At 39.7% G+C, this 15,350-nt stretch overlaps 1 protein-coding gene across 1 annotated transcript; it reads right to left on the minus strand.

Moving 5' to 3' along the window:
- Positions 1 to 9,489: 9,489 nt before the first annotated feature.
- On the minus strand, positions 9,490 to 15,349 carry RMI1 (RecQ mediated genome instability 1). Its single transcript, XM_054987120.1, has 2 exons — positions 15,257 to 15,349; positions 9,490 to 11,610 (listed from the first exon to the last, which is right to left on the minus strand). Exon 2 carries the CDS (start codon positions 11,574 to 11,576, stop codon positions 9,852 to 9,854), a length of 1,725 nt encoding a protein of 574 aa, XP_054843095.1. The 5' UTR covers positions 11,577 to 11,610; positions 15,257 to 15,349; the 3' UTR covers positions 9,490 to 9,851.
- Position 15,350: the final 1 nt, after the last annotated feature.

Consider the following 15,350-nt stretch of genomic DNA (forward strand, 5'->3'; position numbering starts at 1 on the left):
GGGAAGACACCTGTATGGAAAGAAAAGAGAAGTAAAGACATCAAATATATTAAGGATCATAAGTGATTCATACTTACCATCTCTTCTACCCACGGAGTACTTGCCTTGTTCCTAAGAGGATCGGAGCAGGGCATGGAGTTCCCTGCATGGTTTGGACTGAGATAAGGACATTCTTAGAGATAATTAGAGTATATGAATGCACTGTTTGCACTTTGTATGAATTGTTCACATAGTGATTGTCCTTTTGTTAAATAACAACTGAGTATTTTTCTAAATACCCAGGTGATTTTTCATTGTGTAGTCTTACTTCCTCATTAAGGCACGCAGAGGTCCAAAGCAAAGGCTTGTCAAATCATGTATTGGCCCAACATGAGTGCTCACATAGAGCAGTGAACTGAACATTGTGTGTCATTCCAGGAACTATAACCTAAGAACTGCAGAGCCAATTATCTCACATGAGATTCCAGACTTTTCTTGGTTCAAACTAGCAGCTGATTTTTTTTAGCTCAGTGGCAAATCATTTCTTATCCTTATTATTCAAAACATTCTAAAGTTATGTTATTGCCAAATAAGACAGCAGACATGGTTGTAGCCAAGGTGAAAGTATCATTTGCACGTTATGGTATTTCTAAAGAACTTGTTTGTAACTATGTTCCTTTTGCTAGTTCAGTAATGAAACAATCAACTTCCAACTGGGAGATTATCATTACACACCCCTTTTCTTGCTACCTCTAGTCCAATGGCCAGGCCAAATGTATGGTCCAAACCATTAAACATATGTTCAAAAAACCTTAAATAGGTGGTTCAGATCTGAGTTTGGCTTTACTCAATTTGAGAAACACTCCTGTTCCAGGTCTTGAATATGCCTCTGCCCAGCTCCTGATGGGAACACTCTGCCAGCAACATCAGCAACACTCACACACAGATTACCCACTGATGTCCATCAGAATCCTTAGCGTCCACCAAAGAACTGCTATGATATGCTGGCTATGCCTCTTCCAGCCATACAAGAGAGATAGTGTGAATGCAACATAGGCAAGATGGATACTAGCAACAGTCACAGGAACAAATGCTGAACCACATTCTTATACAGGGGAGAAACCAAACAAAAGCATTTATTGCAGAAATAGGAATCATCTGAGAAAAGACTGTTCCTCAGTACCTGCAGAATTTGTTGCAATACCTGATGTGGCAATCTCAGGACAACGAAGTTCTGAACTAGCAAGAACATGAAGAAGGTTATACTTCAGATACCCTTTCAAAATCCAGTGACACTCCAGCTGAAGGTGTAGAGACTAGGAGTAGGCTGGTGGTCAACTTAACTGCTATACGTGATGGGTTAGTGGTAAAGGCAAACCCCAATAGTGAATCAAGTACTAGTAACCTCTGGCACATATCTTTGTAATATTTGAATTGCACTGAATGAGGATCCCAAAATAAAGGGGCTGTGGTGCGTTTATTGTCTACATTACAATGGAACAGTCTCTCCTGCACGTCAATATTTGTATGTCTTAGCTTAGCCTTATGGGGTGAAGACCCTATGTCATTTAACTGCCTGAACCAGATTCAGGAGCAGATTCCTCAGATGATGACCAGGAGGAACCCAAACTCATTCTGAGGGATGACCAAAAGGCCCAACACTACTGGACGCCTCCCAGACTCAGAACCTTTTCCAGACCCAAGGCCCCTGGATCCTGAGGCCCCAGTTGAAAAACTTACCCTGAAGACTTGGCTCCATGCAATGCTGCCAACATGCAAGAATCCAGGGCAGCCAGTCTGCTGCCTTATAGGACCAGGTCCTGGGCTACCAAGCCCCCAAGTTCTCCCCCCACCTATTGAGAGCAACAGAGACAACAGGCACGTGAGGCAATGCAGTGGCTGAGAAGCACCAGACTTTCAGCCCCTGTTCTAGCTACTGAGCCAGATCACTACCTAATCAAGCCCTGGCCAGGTGAAGGCCAGGAACAGGTGGGGCACCTTGCCTTCCAAGATACTTAAGCCCTGGGCTAAGCAGTGAGTCTTGCTAGTTCAACCAGTTCACGAGGTCACAACCTTGAATGCTAGAACTGCTGCCAGACCCTACTCAGTGAATTTCTGCAAGGTAAGTCCTGGCTTGTGAGGAGACTCACAGATCCAGAAGCCTGAGGCCAGAACACTGTACTAGTTAATTCTGTTAGTTAGTCAGAATGGTAGACTGTGTAAACTCCCTTATCCTGAAACCAGTTGCTCCCATCCTTGTATCTTCTTGCTAATAAATAAATGTTGTTTTTAACAGACCCTTCTCTGCCAGCAAACGAGAACTTAATACACCTCAATTATAAATTACATGCTAGTTTTTCTGTCTCTTGCCTTCCTCACTGCTACAATTAAGTACTATATGTAAAAAAGATCTAAATCCAGAAATATGTAACAAAAGAGAACTATCTAGTGAGCTAACAACACGTGCAGGATAGATTTAGGGGTCAGACTAGATAACTAAACATGAAGCCGTATGTTGTTGAGCCACCCCCATCCCTGGTGTTTTAACTTCTATCAACTAGAGCGGTGTTTCCAAATCCACAAAATCTGTCAGGATGCTCTTCTGCTTAGTCTAATGAATAGAAAAGAATCAATGCAACTTGCATTCTTTCCAATAACACTTGTTGAAGAGAACTTCCCAATGAATTATCCTTGGGAATAATTCTGCAGCACGCTAGAGACACCACACTGCAAGTTGTGTCCAGTTCTTGGTATCACAATTCAAGTTAGAGACTGAAATCTGGAGAATAGTTAGAAAAGAGCTGTAAGAATGAAAGAGGCTCTAGAGCAGATTACATAATGTTGTGATAGTTAAAAATGAGAGATAAACATTGGAAATCCATCATTCAATTTGCACCTTGGCCATGAAAGTGTTAGGTGGCTTTAGGCAAGCTGTTGATTCTCAGCTTCTTGATATAATTTTGTCCATGTTGTATTTTTGCTTCACAAATTATTCTGAACCCTTTAAAATAGCTTCTAACAGGTAAGAAAGATTCAAATGTCCTTCAAATGAAAACTAAACAGAATTCGAAATATATTCATTTGTTCCAAGAATAACTATAAGAGCTATTGAGAATGGAAAGAGTGTTCATGGATAATTTTTCCCCCTGATGGTATTGATTTATTTTGCAAAATCAACAGCATTTTACATCATTCCAACTGCTGACCTATGAACTTAAAATTTGCTTTCTATAATAGTACCAAGGGAAAATAAAAGCACAATGAAACTATTTTCCAGATTTTTTTCCAGTATAGTTGAGTCGAAGAATAACAACTTTCATTACAAAATACTATCAGAAGGGGGAGGGGGAGCCCCAAGCAGCACTCTTCTACATTAAGCTATCCTACTCAAGCATACATTGTGGGTGAATGAACCACTCATATATTCCCCAACACAAGTCAATGTCAATGCAATGTCTTCTACTCCTTGGGGGGAGGGGTGCTATTAGGTCCTTTATGACATTAGTTTAACATCATAGAAGACATTTCAAAGCACATTTTTCCCCATACCACTACAGTATCTTCAGAAACTCTGGAGAAATGGAAGAACCTCACAGTGCTATTCATTTCTATGGATGATAACAGAAGCTTCACCACACAATGCATAATTAACTTACATCATCATTAACTTACTCCACAAGGTGAGGTGATGTCCAGTATCTTCAGTGGTTTTTAAAAGGATTAGACTGTTGTGAATTATATGACAAAACTGTTATGAGCCTTCATCTTTAGAGACAGCATATTTCTTGGAGTGGTTGGGAAACAACAGCCATCATTTTCGTATTGAGTTTGACATTCCTAGGCATCTGGTTGGCCACCATTGGAAACACAAAGTTCTATTAGAAGGGTCCTCAAGCTTGCTGGGTCTACTAGTACATTTGAAATTTTGAGAAAAGGGTGGAGCTGCCACCACAAAGAGGCTGCTGTGGTGGGAGCAACCTCAATATTTTTGATTCTCCAAGGATAATAGGAATCAATCATTTAAATATATTTGAGCTTAGTTTTGTAGTAGGGTAGTGTTGGGTTTTAACAGTCCTTTCTCCCATACATATTTTTATAAAATAAAGTTTAACTTCAAGGGAAAGAAGGGACCAAGAAAACTTTCAGGAAATGGTATAATTTCCCCCAACTTACTAATATTTACCAAATTGATACAAATTGGGTGGCCTTAGTTGTGACGGGCAAGTCTTTGCAGGGTCAGGGCGATATAGTTGAAGCCAATATTGTGGAAGCTATCAGACTGTGTAGGTAAGGTAAAGGTAATCCCCTGTGCAAGCCCTGAGTCATTACTGACCCATGGGGGATGACGCATCACGACATTTTCTTGGCAGACTTTTTGTTACGGGGTGGTTTGCCATTGCCTTCCCCAGTCATCTACACTTTACCCCCAGGAATCTGGGTACTTTTTACCGACTTCGGAAGGATGGAAGGCTGTGTCAACCTTGAGCCGGCGGCCTGAACCCAGCTTCTGTCAGGATCAAACTCAGGTTGTGAGCAGAGCTTGGGCTGCAGTACTGCAGCTTACCACTCTGCACCACTGGGCTCTTACCTACCAGCCTGTGTATGCAATAGATTTCATTTGGCATGCATATATGAAGGTAATGAAAGACGTAGAAGATTCTAGGATGGTAGGGTGGGATAGAGTTTCCCTGGTTGAAACTTGGGAAATGTAAATTCCCCATCCTCCTTTTCTGTTTGAGTTGCAACTCTGCTTGTACTGACAGTTCCCCCCCTACACGCACTTTTTCTGTCAGTGGTGAAGCTGTTGTAGTGAACTGATTTCAAGCAAACATGTGCCCCTAATAAATACTACCCTATTATTGCTGGATCCTCACTATGCTGCAAGGTCAGGTGGCCATGAAAAGGAAAGTAAAATGTAATTATGTACAATTCAAATCTAATTAGGAATAATAGATACCTTATAGTACTTATGCTAAGCTAGTGAACTGGTAAAATTTCTGGAGAGTTGCAGGTTTGTTAAGATTAAGATCACGGAGTGAGAGAAAAATTCTAAATCCCAGTTCAAACCAGGGAAAGTAGTATGAAACACCCATAATCCTCAATTCCCAGCTCCTGCTTGTATTTGAATTTTGTGAATTATGTCGTATATTAGAGGTATGATTAGATAAAGTTTAGTTTGCCTTTTGACATACATTTTAAAAAGCTGACTTCTCTATAGCCTCCAGTTAAAATACTTTGTGAATTTATGGTCAAGCACATAATTTAGTTTGCTGTTACAGTTATTGCTTACATGCTGTTAGCAATTAAAAGAAAATATGGTTACAAAATATGCTTGCTTGCCCTTTAGAGATCTTCTACATACATTTCCACTTAGATTCTTAAAAGCCATTATTCAGATTTGAGTCAGCTGTTCAGTAATCACCACCATTAATGCAGCATTCTTAATATTGTATGTTAATACAATAATTTCATTGACTGTTGATCTGTTTCATTAAAACAAAAAGGTTCAATTACTGTTTGCAAAACCATAAGATTTATTACTTCAAGCTAGTTTTGTGCATTTTTGTCACAATCTCAACCTGAAAGAAAATGGGTACCATCCAACTGTCTTAGTTGCCAGGATGGACCCTGCCAGATTTTGGTACTTTTGGCACTAGGATTGGCTCTTTGATACTTCATCAAAGAAGCAAAGAGGCACCAGGTAACCCATGGGTAGATGATATCCTGGAGATCCCTACTCTAGTGGAACCCAAGTCCTTGTCCTGAAGAAGCCATGGCTTGGGTCCCACAAACAATTACCAGAAAGTACTGACATTCTGGACTCTTTCCTGCCCTCCCCTCCCTCCATAGACATTTTCAATCCTTGAAAAGTTTATTTCAGAGGTCAAAAGACCTGTGTGTCTCAATAGCTGCACCAGCTATTTCATTGGCTGTAGTATAGAAACAAGGCAATGAGAGCACCCTTTTTGCCTCTTTTGTGAAGTGATTTTGCCTCCTTCACTCTCCCCACTGCAACCATCCAACTGGGGTGGCTATTAGTACACACAAGTCCCTCAATCCCAGGAATAAACTTCCCCAGGATCAGAAACAGCTGGGGGGGGGGGAGATCTCACAATTCTTGCACCAACTGGATCAACCCCATGAGTTTCCCTGAGTCTTTTCTCTTGAGCTGTGAAATAACTGAAATATTTATTGTATGTATCAATATATCTAATTCTCAACATGGCAAAATCTGTGGATACTTAAATCCAGAGATTAGAAACATGAAGTCCAATCAGGAGGAGAGAGTAGGCCCCTTCCCGGAGTTATTTTTGCCTTTGAAGGGGGACTCATCACAGCCAGCCTGGCACAATCACCGGGCAACTTGATATCACTTGACTTGCATGAATCACACAGCCCTGGCTGCTTGCTGCTTATTCATGAAAGTCAGTGTAGGCGCATTGGTTAGCCTTTCAGACTAGGATTCAAGAGATCCCAGTTCAAATCCCCACTCTGCCATGGAAGTTAACTGGTGACTTTGGGACAGTTACACATTCTCTGCCTAACCCACTTCACAGGATTCCTGTTAGGATGAAATAAAGGAAAGAATGATATAAAGCTGCCCCCACTGTGAAGAAATGCAGGGTATACTGTAAACAATAGCTGAAGATGGGGGCAGATAAAAGAAAAGTTGGTGGGTGGGAAGGAGGAGGAGGCAACGACAGGCAAAGAAATGGGGGTCGCCAGGAAAAGAGAAAAAAATGTAGGAAAGGGGATACAAGAGTGAGGTGCCCCCACAAGCCTTTGCCAGTTCCCCACAGAGCAAGGGAGCCAGAAGAATTCCTGAGTAAAGGCTTCCAGGGCAGGGAAGAAGGGAAGCTGAAAGACGGACAGGCAGGTAGGATAGATGTGGGGTGGGAAGGAAGCAGGAAAAGGGGAGAGGAAATGAGGACTTTCAGGCAAGTGCAAGAGGTAAGTGAGGGGAGATGCAAAATGAAAATGCTTCCTGCAAGCCCCCTGCTTTTAACATGACTCCATCTGTCGATACTTAAATCCAGAGACTGGGGGAATAGACAGACAAGGTAAACCTGATAAAAACTATGGGTTTATAGGGAAAAAAATTAAAGAGAGGGTTAAAATTCTGCTGTAGCACAGTGGTTAAGTGGTTTGGCTGTGAATCAGCACTGTACTGGTTTGAATCCCACTACTGCCATGAGCTCAGTAGGTGGCCTTGAGTAAGCTACTCCTCTCAGCCCCAGTCCCCAGCTGTATTGTGGGGATAATAACACCACTAACTTGTTCCCTGTTTTGAGTGAGGCACTAATCTGTCTAGAAGAGCAGTATATAAGTGCAGTTATTATTAAAATCGTAGAAGCAGCAGTTGTAGCTTTAAGAAACAGATGCCCTCAGCAGCCATTGCTAAGCAACCAAACAAATATTGCCAGCCTTCAAGCTTTGGCTTCTCTGGAAAAGGTATGGGGAGGGCACAGAGCCCGTTCCGGCATGGAGGACTCATCAGGCCTTAAAAAACCTCCTTCATTCCTTTCTTGTGTTCTGTCATTGAAAGAGGTAGGCTTCAAACTCACAGCTATAGAAATACCTGGGAGTATGATAATCACAGGTTGCCTACTAGGTATACATAATCTTTCCTGCAGCTCATTACTGGATGCACCTGACTTTCCTGCACCTGAGGGCGCCGTGCTGCATTTGTGCCTTCCATGTCTTGCTTTATGTGCATTATGTTGGAGCATGGGGACATTACAGAGATTGTATTAGCATTGTCACTATGAACACCAGTGATAATATTATGCTGTTACTTAAAGTAATAAGGTTTTCCATGTTATTTCTCTGCTAGGAAGCATAGTTAGTATCCTAAGACTATGCTACCATCTAGCATGTATAGGACTTTAGGTCTGTTAGGCTGCAATCCTAAGGACACTTTCCTATGAGTGAGCCCCATTGAATAACATGGGACTTATTTACTGAGTAGACCTGCTTATGCCTACTCCTTAAGTGTACTCATTTTTAATTTTAAATTCTTAAATCTAGATACCATAAATAGTATAGTAAAAGGAAAATATGTAAGGGTAAGATTTAGCTTTTGTCAGCATTTTCAGAAAAGAAATAATTGAACAGATTTTAATAAGTAAATGGCAGTAGCTGTATTAATAAGATTTATGAAGAGTCTTATTTTTCTGTAAAAAACATTCTTGCAAGATGTATCCAATGGAAGCAAAGTGATGCCCAAACATTTTACAACAAAAACTTATTATATATGGAGCAAGAAATGCCAGATCTGCATGTTGGATTCAGAAAAGGAAGAAGCACTAGAGATCACATTGCAAATTTACAATGGTTACAGGAAAATGCCAGAGAATTTCAGGGAAAAATCAGTTTGTATTTTATAGATTACATAAAAGCTTTCAACTGTGTGGATCATGAAAAGTTATGGTTTTAAAAGAAATAGGTGCACCACAACATCTGATTGGTATGATACGCAACCTGTACTGTGGATGAGAGGCTACTGTTAGGAGACAATATGTGGAAACGGAATGGCAAAGGAGTTAGACAAGGATGTACATTATCTTCCTATCTATTAAAACTATATGCAGAATATATCACATAGAAAGCTGGTGGAAGGAATATTAACAATTTGAGATTTACAGATGGCACTATATTACAGGCAGAAAATAGTAAAGGAACAGCTACTGATGAAGGTTAAGGGAAAAAACAGGAAAGTGCCAAAACAGGATAACACCTGAACACCAAGACGACAAAAGAAATAGCTACTGAGGAATCACACAATTTTAAGCTTTCAATGAAAAAACTGAAATTGTTAAAAAGATTTTCTATTCCTTGACTCAATCATCAACCAAAAGGGAGGCTGCAACCAAGAAAACAGGAGGAGATTGAGACTTGGAAAGGCTGCAATAAAGAAACTAGAAAAGACCCTTAAGGATAAGGAATCAAAACCACTGAGGACCAAGATCAAGACAATTTGGACTATGGTATTCCCAATTTATTATATATGGATGTGAAAGTTTGACAACGAAGAAAGCTGACAGGAAGAAAATTGATTCATACCAAATGTGGTATGGGAAGAGAATGTTACAGATACAATGGACCACCACCAAAAAGACAAATAAGTGGGTTCTAGATCAAATCAAAGCCTGCATTCTCGTTAGAAGCTAAAATGACTAAACTAAGGGTATCATACTTTGGTTACATCATGAGAAGACAAGACATTCTGAAAAAGACAATAATGCTAGGAAAAGTTGAAGGTAGTAGGAAAAGAGGAAGACCCAATGTGAGATGGATTGGTTCGATAAAGGACGAAATAACCTTCTGTTTGCAAGACCTGAGCAAAGCTGTAAATGATAGAATGTTTTGGAGGTCATTAATTCATAGGGTCACCCTAAGTCAGAAGCAACTAGATTGCGTATTACACAAATAAGAAGTAACAAACTAACTATCTTTGAGCTTTAGAAATTACTATGTTTATGAACAATTTCTTTTATTTTCAGGGTTTTCAAGACATTAGTTACAAATACCTTGAAAGTAGGAGAAAAAAATATCACAAATAGAACTATGACTTATTCATTCCTACTACTAATTACTATTTATTTTCAATAATTCTACAGAAGAATGAAGTGTTAGGACTGAATTCCTTTATGTTAAGATTCCCACTTATTATAGTAATCTTGAGTTCCAAATATTTTAGATACTTAAAAAACCTTTCCTAACACAGAACACATTTTAAATAATGAAAAGTTCAACTAAATGTTTCAATATGGAAATATTATCACTGCTTTCTGAATTTAAAAAAACAGCCAAAAAGTTATGTGACCTTGTAACTGTTGATCTATCCATGGGAATGCAGCCAAATCTGTCGCTTAAATACTAAATATATTTAGGCGGCTTTTTAAATTATTCAAGTCATTTGCATTGATATCTTGCAAAACTATTACAGTTGCCTTTGCCTGAAAGGGATTGAATTCAATAGTCATCAAACAACAGAGGTCTATTAGTTCTCTCTGGCAATTCTGTAAACCCTCCTTAAGTTTTGTGTGTAAGAGAGGATCCTTCTTCATTTGCTTCATTTCAGGTACTGAAAACCCAATCAAGCTTGTTAGAATTTCATTAGCAAAGTCAACTTCCAAATAAGCAGTACCATCAGATATTTTTGCTGTTACACTCCATAAGCCACTGCTGCTTGAGAGTTTTCCTGTAAGGGTTACTATAAAGGCTTTAACTTTCACATTGGTAATAATCTTGGGCTTGTTATTTAATAGTACAGAAATGTATGTAAAAGGAGGTGTATCTAAATCAACTTGGAGATATTTATCCTTTATTCTGCAGGTCTGTGCAAAGTCATAATACTGATTAGGTTTTGCATTAGTGTCAGTTACTTTATTGTTAGAGTTATTGGAGGACTTTTCTTTGTTTCTAATTACATCGGTTTTACTGTTTCTCTCATGTACAAACTTATTGGTTGAACAGTCATCCAGATTTATAGAAGAATCACCTGATGCATTATCAAATACATCACTCATTCCTCTTTTAACAGATTTATCTGCCCTGCTAGGCTGATTATCTGCGCCTGCATTTCTACTGAATGCTTGTGGCTGTTCTTGGATCTCTTCTACTAAAAGTAAATCATCATCCAAAGGAAATTCATCTAAATCTTCCATGTATTCTAAAACTGGAACTGCGGGTTGATCATTGGCTGCAATGACGATTGCAGAGCCTTGCTCTGAGCAGCTTGCATTGTTGGGAAGAAGAGAATATGTAGTAGAATTTGAACTGGTACTTCTGCTGCAATATCCACTTTCAAGAGGGGCCTCATTTAACATTAGCTCATCATGTTCTTCTAGACTTTCCAGAAGCTCTTCATCAGAAGGTCCTAGGACTTGGCCTACTTCAGCAACAGGTCTGGAAGGGTCTCCAGTAATAGATCTGACAGCATTAGGAGCATCTTCTTCCCCAATCAGATTAGCAAGAACTCTTTCCTCAGCAAACTCCTCCATAAGGCTATCTACTTCACCTCCCAACAGTCTCACATTTTCTGGTTTAAGCAGAAGAACTCCTAAACGATACTCCACTTTCCCCTGTATCATAATTTTGGTGCCTGGAGGCAGGCTGGTGTGGAGAACAGGAACAGAGTGGTATTCCATACCCTGAATGTGATTTATGCCATCAGTCAGTTTCAACATCAGCATTCGAGTAGGCTTTGTTTCCCAGGACTTCTGGGTTCCTTGCGTATTGGCAGTTATTTCTTCATTTACAGTATTTTTCCCTCTTATCTTTTGCAGCTGTGAATAAGCAGGCTGACTCACATCAACAAGAGAATCCATCTGTATGGAATAAAAGCCTTTCAGTTCTCCTTTTGGAGTTTTTAAAATAGAGTCTGGCAGAACAGGATAGTCAAGATCTCTGAGATCTGTAAGAAGCCACTGCTCAAAAACTTGCTTGTTAATATAAGCCTGAGTCAAACAGCTAAGGCCACTTTCCTGTTGAATCCAGTCAATACAGGCTTGTAGCCATGGTACTGGAACTTTGACATGCCATGTAGATGAAAGCCAAGTTTCCACTCTTACTGCAAGACTTGACGAACTCATTTTCTTCTGAGGTATAGGAAAAATTTATGAATGCCTGGAACAAAACACAATATTTTATCTTTGATGTCTGCTAATTGTAACCATTCACTACTCATCTGATTAAGCAGGCTATTTCTTATGAATGTTCATGCAACAAAGTAGTTACTCTGTAGGCTTACACACTAAATCTAAACCACAATTCAAGGGGTAAATCACCATGTAAATTGCTGACTACTTGCCTGGATTAAAAAAGAGAGAGTTGCATCTGGGTGAGTAGATTAGTGGCAAGCTGGACTTTTACCATCATATCATTGTTTGTTGGACTAGGCTACTGCACTGCACTAGGCTACTGCATAACAGCACTGTGGAGAGTGAAATCCTTTTTTCTAACCTGGCATAAAGTCCAGGGCAGAGAAAATTGGCAACTGCCTCATAATCCAATCCTAGATTTTTTTCCCCAGAAAGAAGCTTTATTGTATTCAACGGCATCTACTCCCAAATATGTGTGTACAATGCATTATTTTCCCGCTGAATTGCAGGTTGTTTCTCCAGGTAGTTTTTCCAGTAGTTGTACAGTACTATAGTACTCATGTATTTCTTCTCATATTAATGCTAGACACAAGAGAAAGATTGCTATTCCTGGTTACAGAAATAGTATAGCAAAGTAAGTGGGGGTGGACAATCCATTTCCGGATGCTGGCATCCCCCCCACTTTACCTCATCCCCTCTGCACCCCATATCTACAGAGTAGCCTGTACTGCTGTTTGCTCGCTTCTCTCTGGTCTCTGTCTGTCATCTTGGTGACTGCATAAGCAAGGAAGTGCCAGGAGGAAGGCTGTGGGCTCAGATCCTTGTTACTGCTCAGAGTCAGGCAGCAGCAACAGTAGAGTTGACTTACTGGGAGTTGGTGATAAGCTCTATTAGACACTGCAGGTCCAAATGCTGAATCCCACCCTAGCAGGGACTAAGAAACCATCCTTTGGAACAATTGTAATCAAATCTGAAGTAGGTTTACTGTGAAGTAAGTTCCACTTAAGCTAAAGTAGACCTACTTCCTGATAACTATGTTTAGGATTACGATATTCTTAGTGAGGCTATAGTAAGCATAAAAGTCCAAGTGTTACTCTGATATAGATCCAGTAACTTGGGCAAGATAATCTCAAAACCAAACTACAAGTCAATAAACATACACAGATTGTGTATGCAAACTACAACATTATGTACATGTAATTAATCCATAAAGATACTGCAGGAAAAAAGAAATCAGGCTACAGTGAAGCACACTTTATCAGTCTTCTCTGAACAGATTTACAAACTGTCAAGTGCCGAAGAGAACATTTTAATGATAAAATATGTCAAAAGACACAGTTCCAAAGTTCTTTGTAGTAATAGTCATATTAAGCAAATACGGAGTTCCTAATTTTTCTCTTTACTGGCTCTGTTCATTTAATCACAACCCGCTGCTTTAGTATCAATAGACTTAGGTGGTATCCAAATGTTGAAGATTCTCTGTTTGGCATTTGTACTATCAATGTAGCATTATCAAAGGAGTTTTCTATGCACCTTCCTTCACCATTTCCCCTGCATTCTGCCCTACTGGAGGGATTTTTCAGAGGGGGGGGGGCACGGATTATACTGGAATTAGCTATAGCATTTATAGTTTGGGTTTTTTTAAAAAAGACTTGGGAGCAGAGAAACCCCTCAGGAAAAACTACTGGGAAAACAGGAGCTGTGAGAGGAAGATTTGTTTTAAGAAATTTCTAGATCGCAAAAAGTTGTGAAATATTGCTATATAACGCCTTCCTATCATACCTAAACTTCTTTTACTGATTTAACAACAAATGCATAATTTACAACACAATTAACATATAAAATGTTACAATTTGGCTTATCTATGGAATTTAGAAGCACGTCTTCATTTTTTATAAGAGAAACTGCAAGTATACCCAGTATTTGTGAAAGAGCTGGAAACTACCCTAACATAGCATTCTACCCTACCATAGCACATGTATCTTAATTTTTGCCAAGAGGTAGGCAAAAATAGAAGTTGAAAGAAGAGAACCTATTCCATAGTGAACTAAATAAAATGCATTATTTGGACAGATCTGCTCTCATACAAGCACATCAGGTAAGACTACTAGCATATTTGGATATTAAGATAAGTTTTGTAATACTGCAAATACTGAACTCTTGAGTTTTCAGACTTCTTCATACTATGCATTTGAAATGCTTTTTAAGACAAGGTTTTTCTCATTCAAAAAGACAACATATTTTATAGAAGCTTTTACTTCACAGGAGTTTTTTCCTCATTGGATAGTAAGGGGTGGGTGTCCTGGGTGTAGGGAGGGAGACCACTTCCACAGATGTTTCTAGGCCTTAACATTTCTAGGGCACATGGAAAGAAAATAAGTGTGGATGTGGGTAGGGTAAAGGTACACTGAGTCATTACTTACCCATGAGGGGGGATATCACATCATGACGTTTTCTTGGCAGACTTTTTGTTACGGGGTGGTTTGCCATTGCCTTCCCCAGTCATCTACACTTTACCCCCAGGAAACTGGGTACTCATTTTACCCACCTTGGAAAGATGGAAGGCTGAGTCAACCTCGAGCCAGCTACCTGAACCTGGCTTCCACCAAGATCGAACTCAGGTCATGAGCAAAGCTTGGGCTGCAGTACTGCAATTTACCACTCTGCGCCACAGGGCTCATCGTGGATGTGGGTAGGACTTTAAAAACCCACACTTTGCTGTCCAGACTGTGTAACAATCAAGCTAGAACTATGTTTTTTCTGAAACGATCACAGCAAAGCAGGTTTAGGAAAGAGTGCAATGAGAAGTAAACCTGTAAAGGAAACAGTACATTGTGTAGATGTTCTAAAAAGTCAGCACTTCAGCCTGGGAGCAATGATAGAAAAAATACTACCATGAGGAAGCAGCTTTACTGTACCTTGAAGTATGATTATAGAGATTTACTACTCACATGTAAAAGTTAAAAAGGTGAAACAAGAACTACCACTGGGCAAAGATGTATTTATAAACTATGTAAAACTTGATTGTTTTTCTTTGAAGCTGCTAATGTGCAATCAGATTAGCTTTAAAGTTTACTTTTGTGGGCTAGAAGCATCAGTTAAATCACGAATTAAGTACCTATTAAAGGTTGCAATCTTGTTCTCCGCATATTCTCACAGGAGTAAGTCCCTCAGCATTCAGTCACTCTGAACCCTAAGCATGCCTGAACAGGATTACAGCCTTCTGACAGGAAACAGAAGGCTATGGTCGCAGCCGCAAACACAACAGTTTACCTACCACAAACAGTCCATACCTGTAGCTATTTAAAAGTGAAAAAGAACGGAGAAAAGGAGTGTGTATTATTATTATGCATCAGGGTCTCCAATAACGGAGAAAAAATGCTCTGCCTTTTTACCAGAGGAGTAATTGGTGAAAATGGGCGGTTTAAGTTTTTCACGGCATGGAAACAAATTACACTATCTAATTAAAAAGAAAATGCCCATTAAGCCTCTAGGAAGGGGACAGGGCACTTATTTCTCAAGGTTGGTAACAACTCTTTTATGCGTGACTCTAGACACACAGAGAAATCATATATAGTTGGCTATTATTTCAACTCAACCTCGAAGAAGTCTGTATGACCCCATAAAGATAGAATAAAAGTCGAAAATCAAACCATTTCTTTACACCACACCTGTATAGCTGGGACGTTGCTCCTTCCTAGCCCTTGCTCCCTTTCTTTGCATTCGTAGCTTATAGTCGAGCGCTACCCACTCCACCGTCATAAC

Source organism: Eublepharis macularius, chromosome 8 (genome assembly GCF_028583425.1).
Source record: "Eublepharis macularius isolate TG4126 chromosome 8, MPM_Emac_v1.0, whole genome shotgun sequence".
Classification (NCBI taxonomy): domain Eukaryota; kingdom Metazoa; phylum Chordata; class Lepidosauria; order Squamata; family Eublepharidae; genus Eublepharis; species Eublepharis macularius.

Bases quoted from the DNA above. Each gene is read 5' to 3' on its own strand.
- RMI1 (XM_054987120.1), bottom strand. From the start codon at position 11,576: ATGAGTTCGTCAAGTCTTGCAGTAAGAGTGGAAACTTGGCTTTCATCT.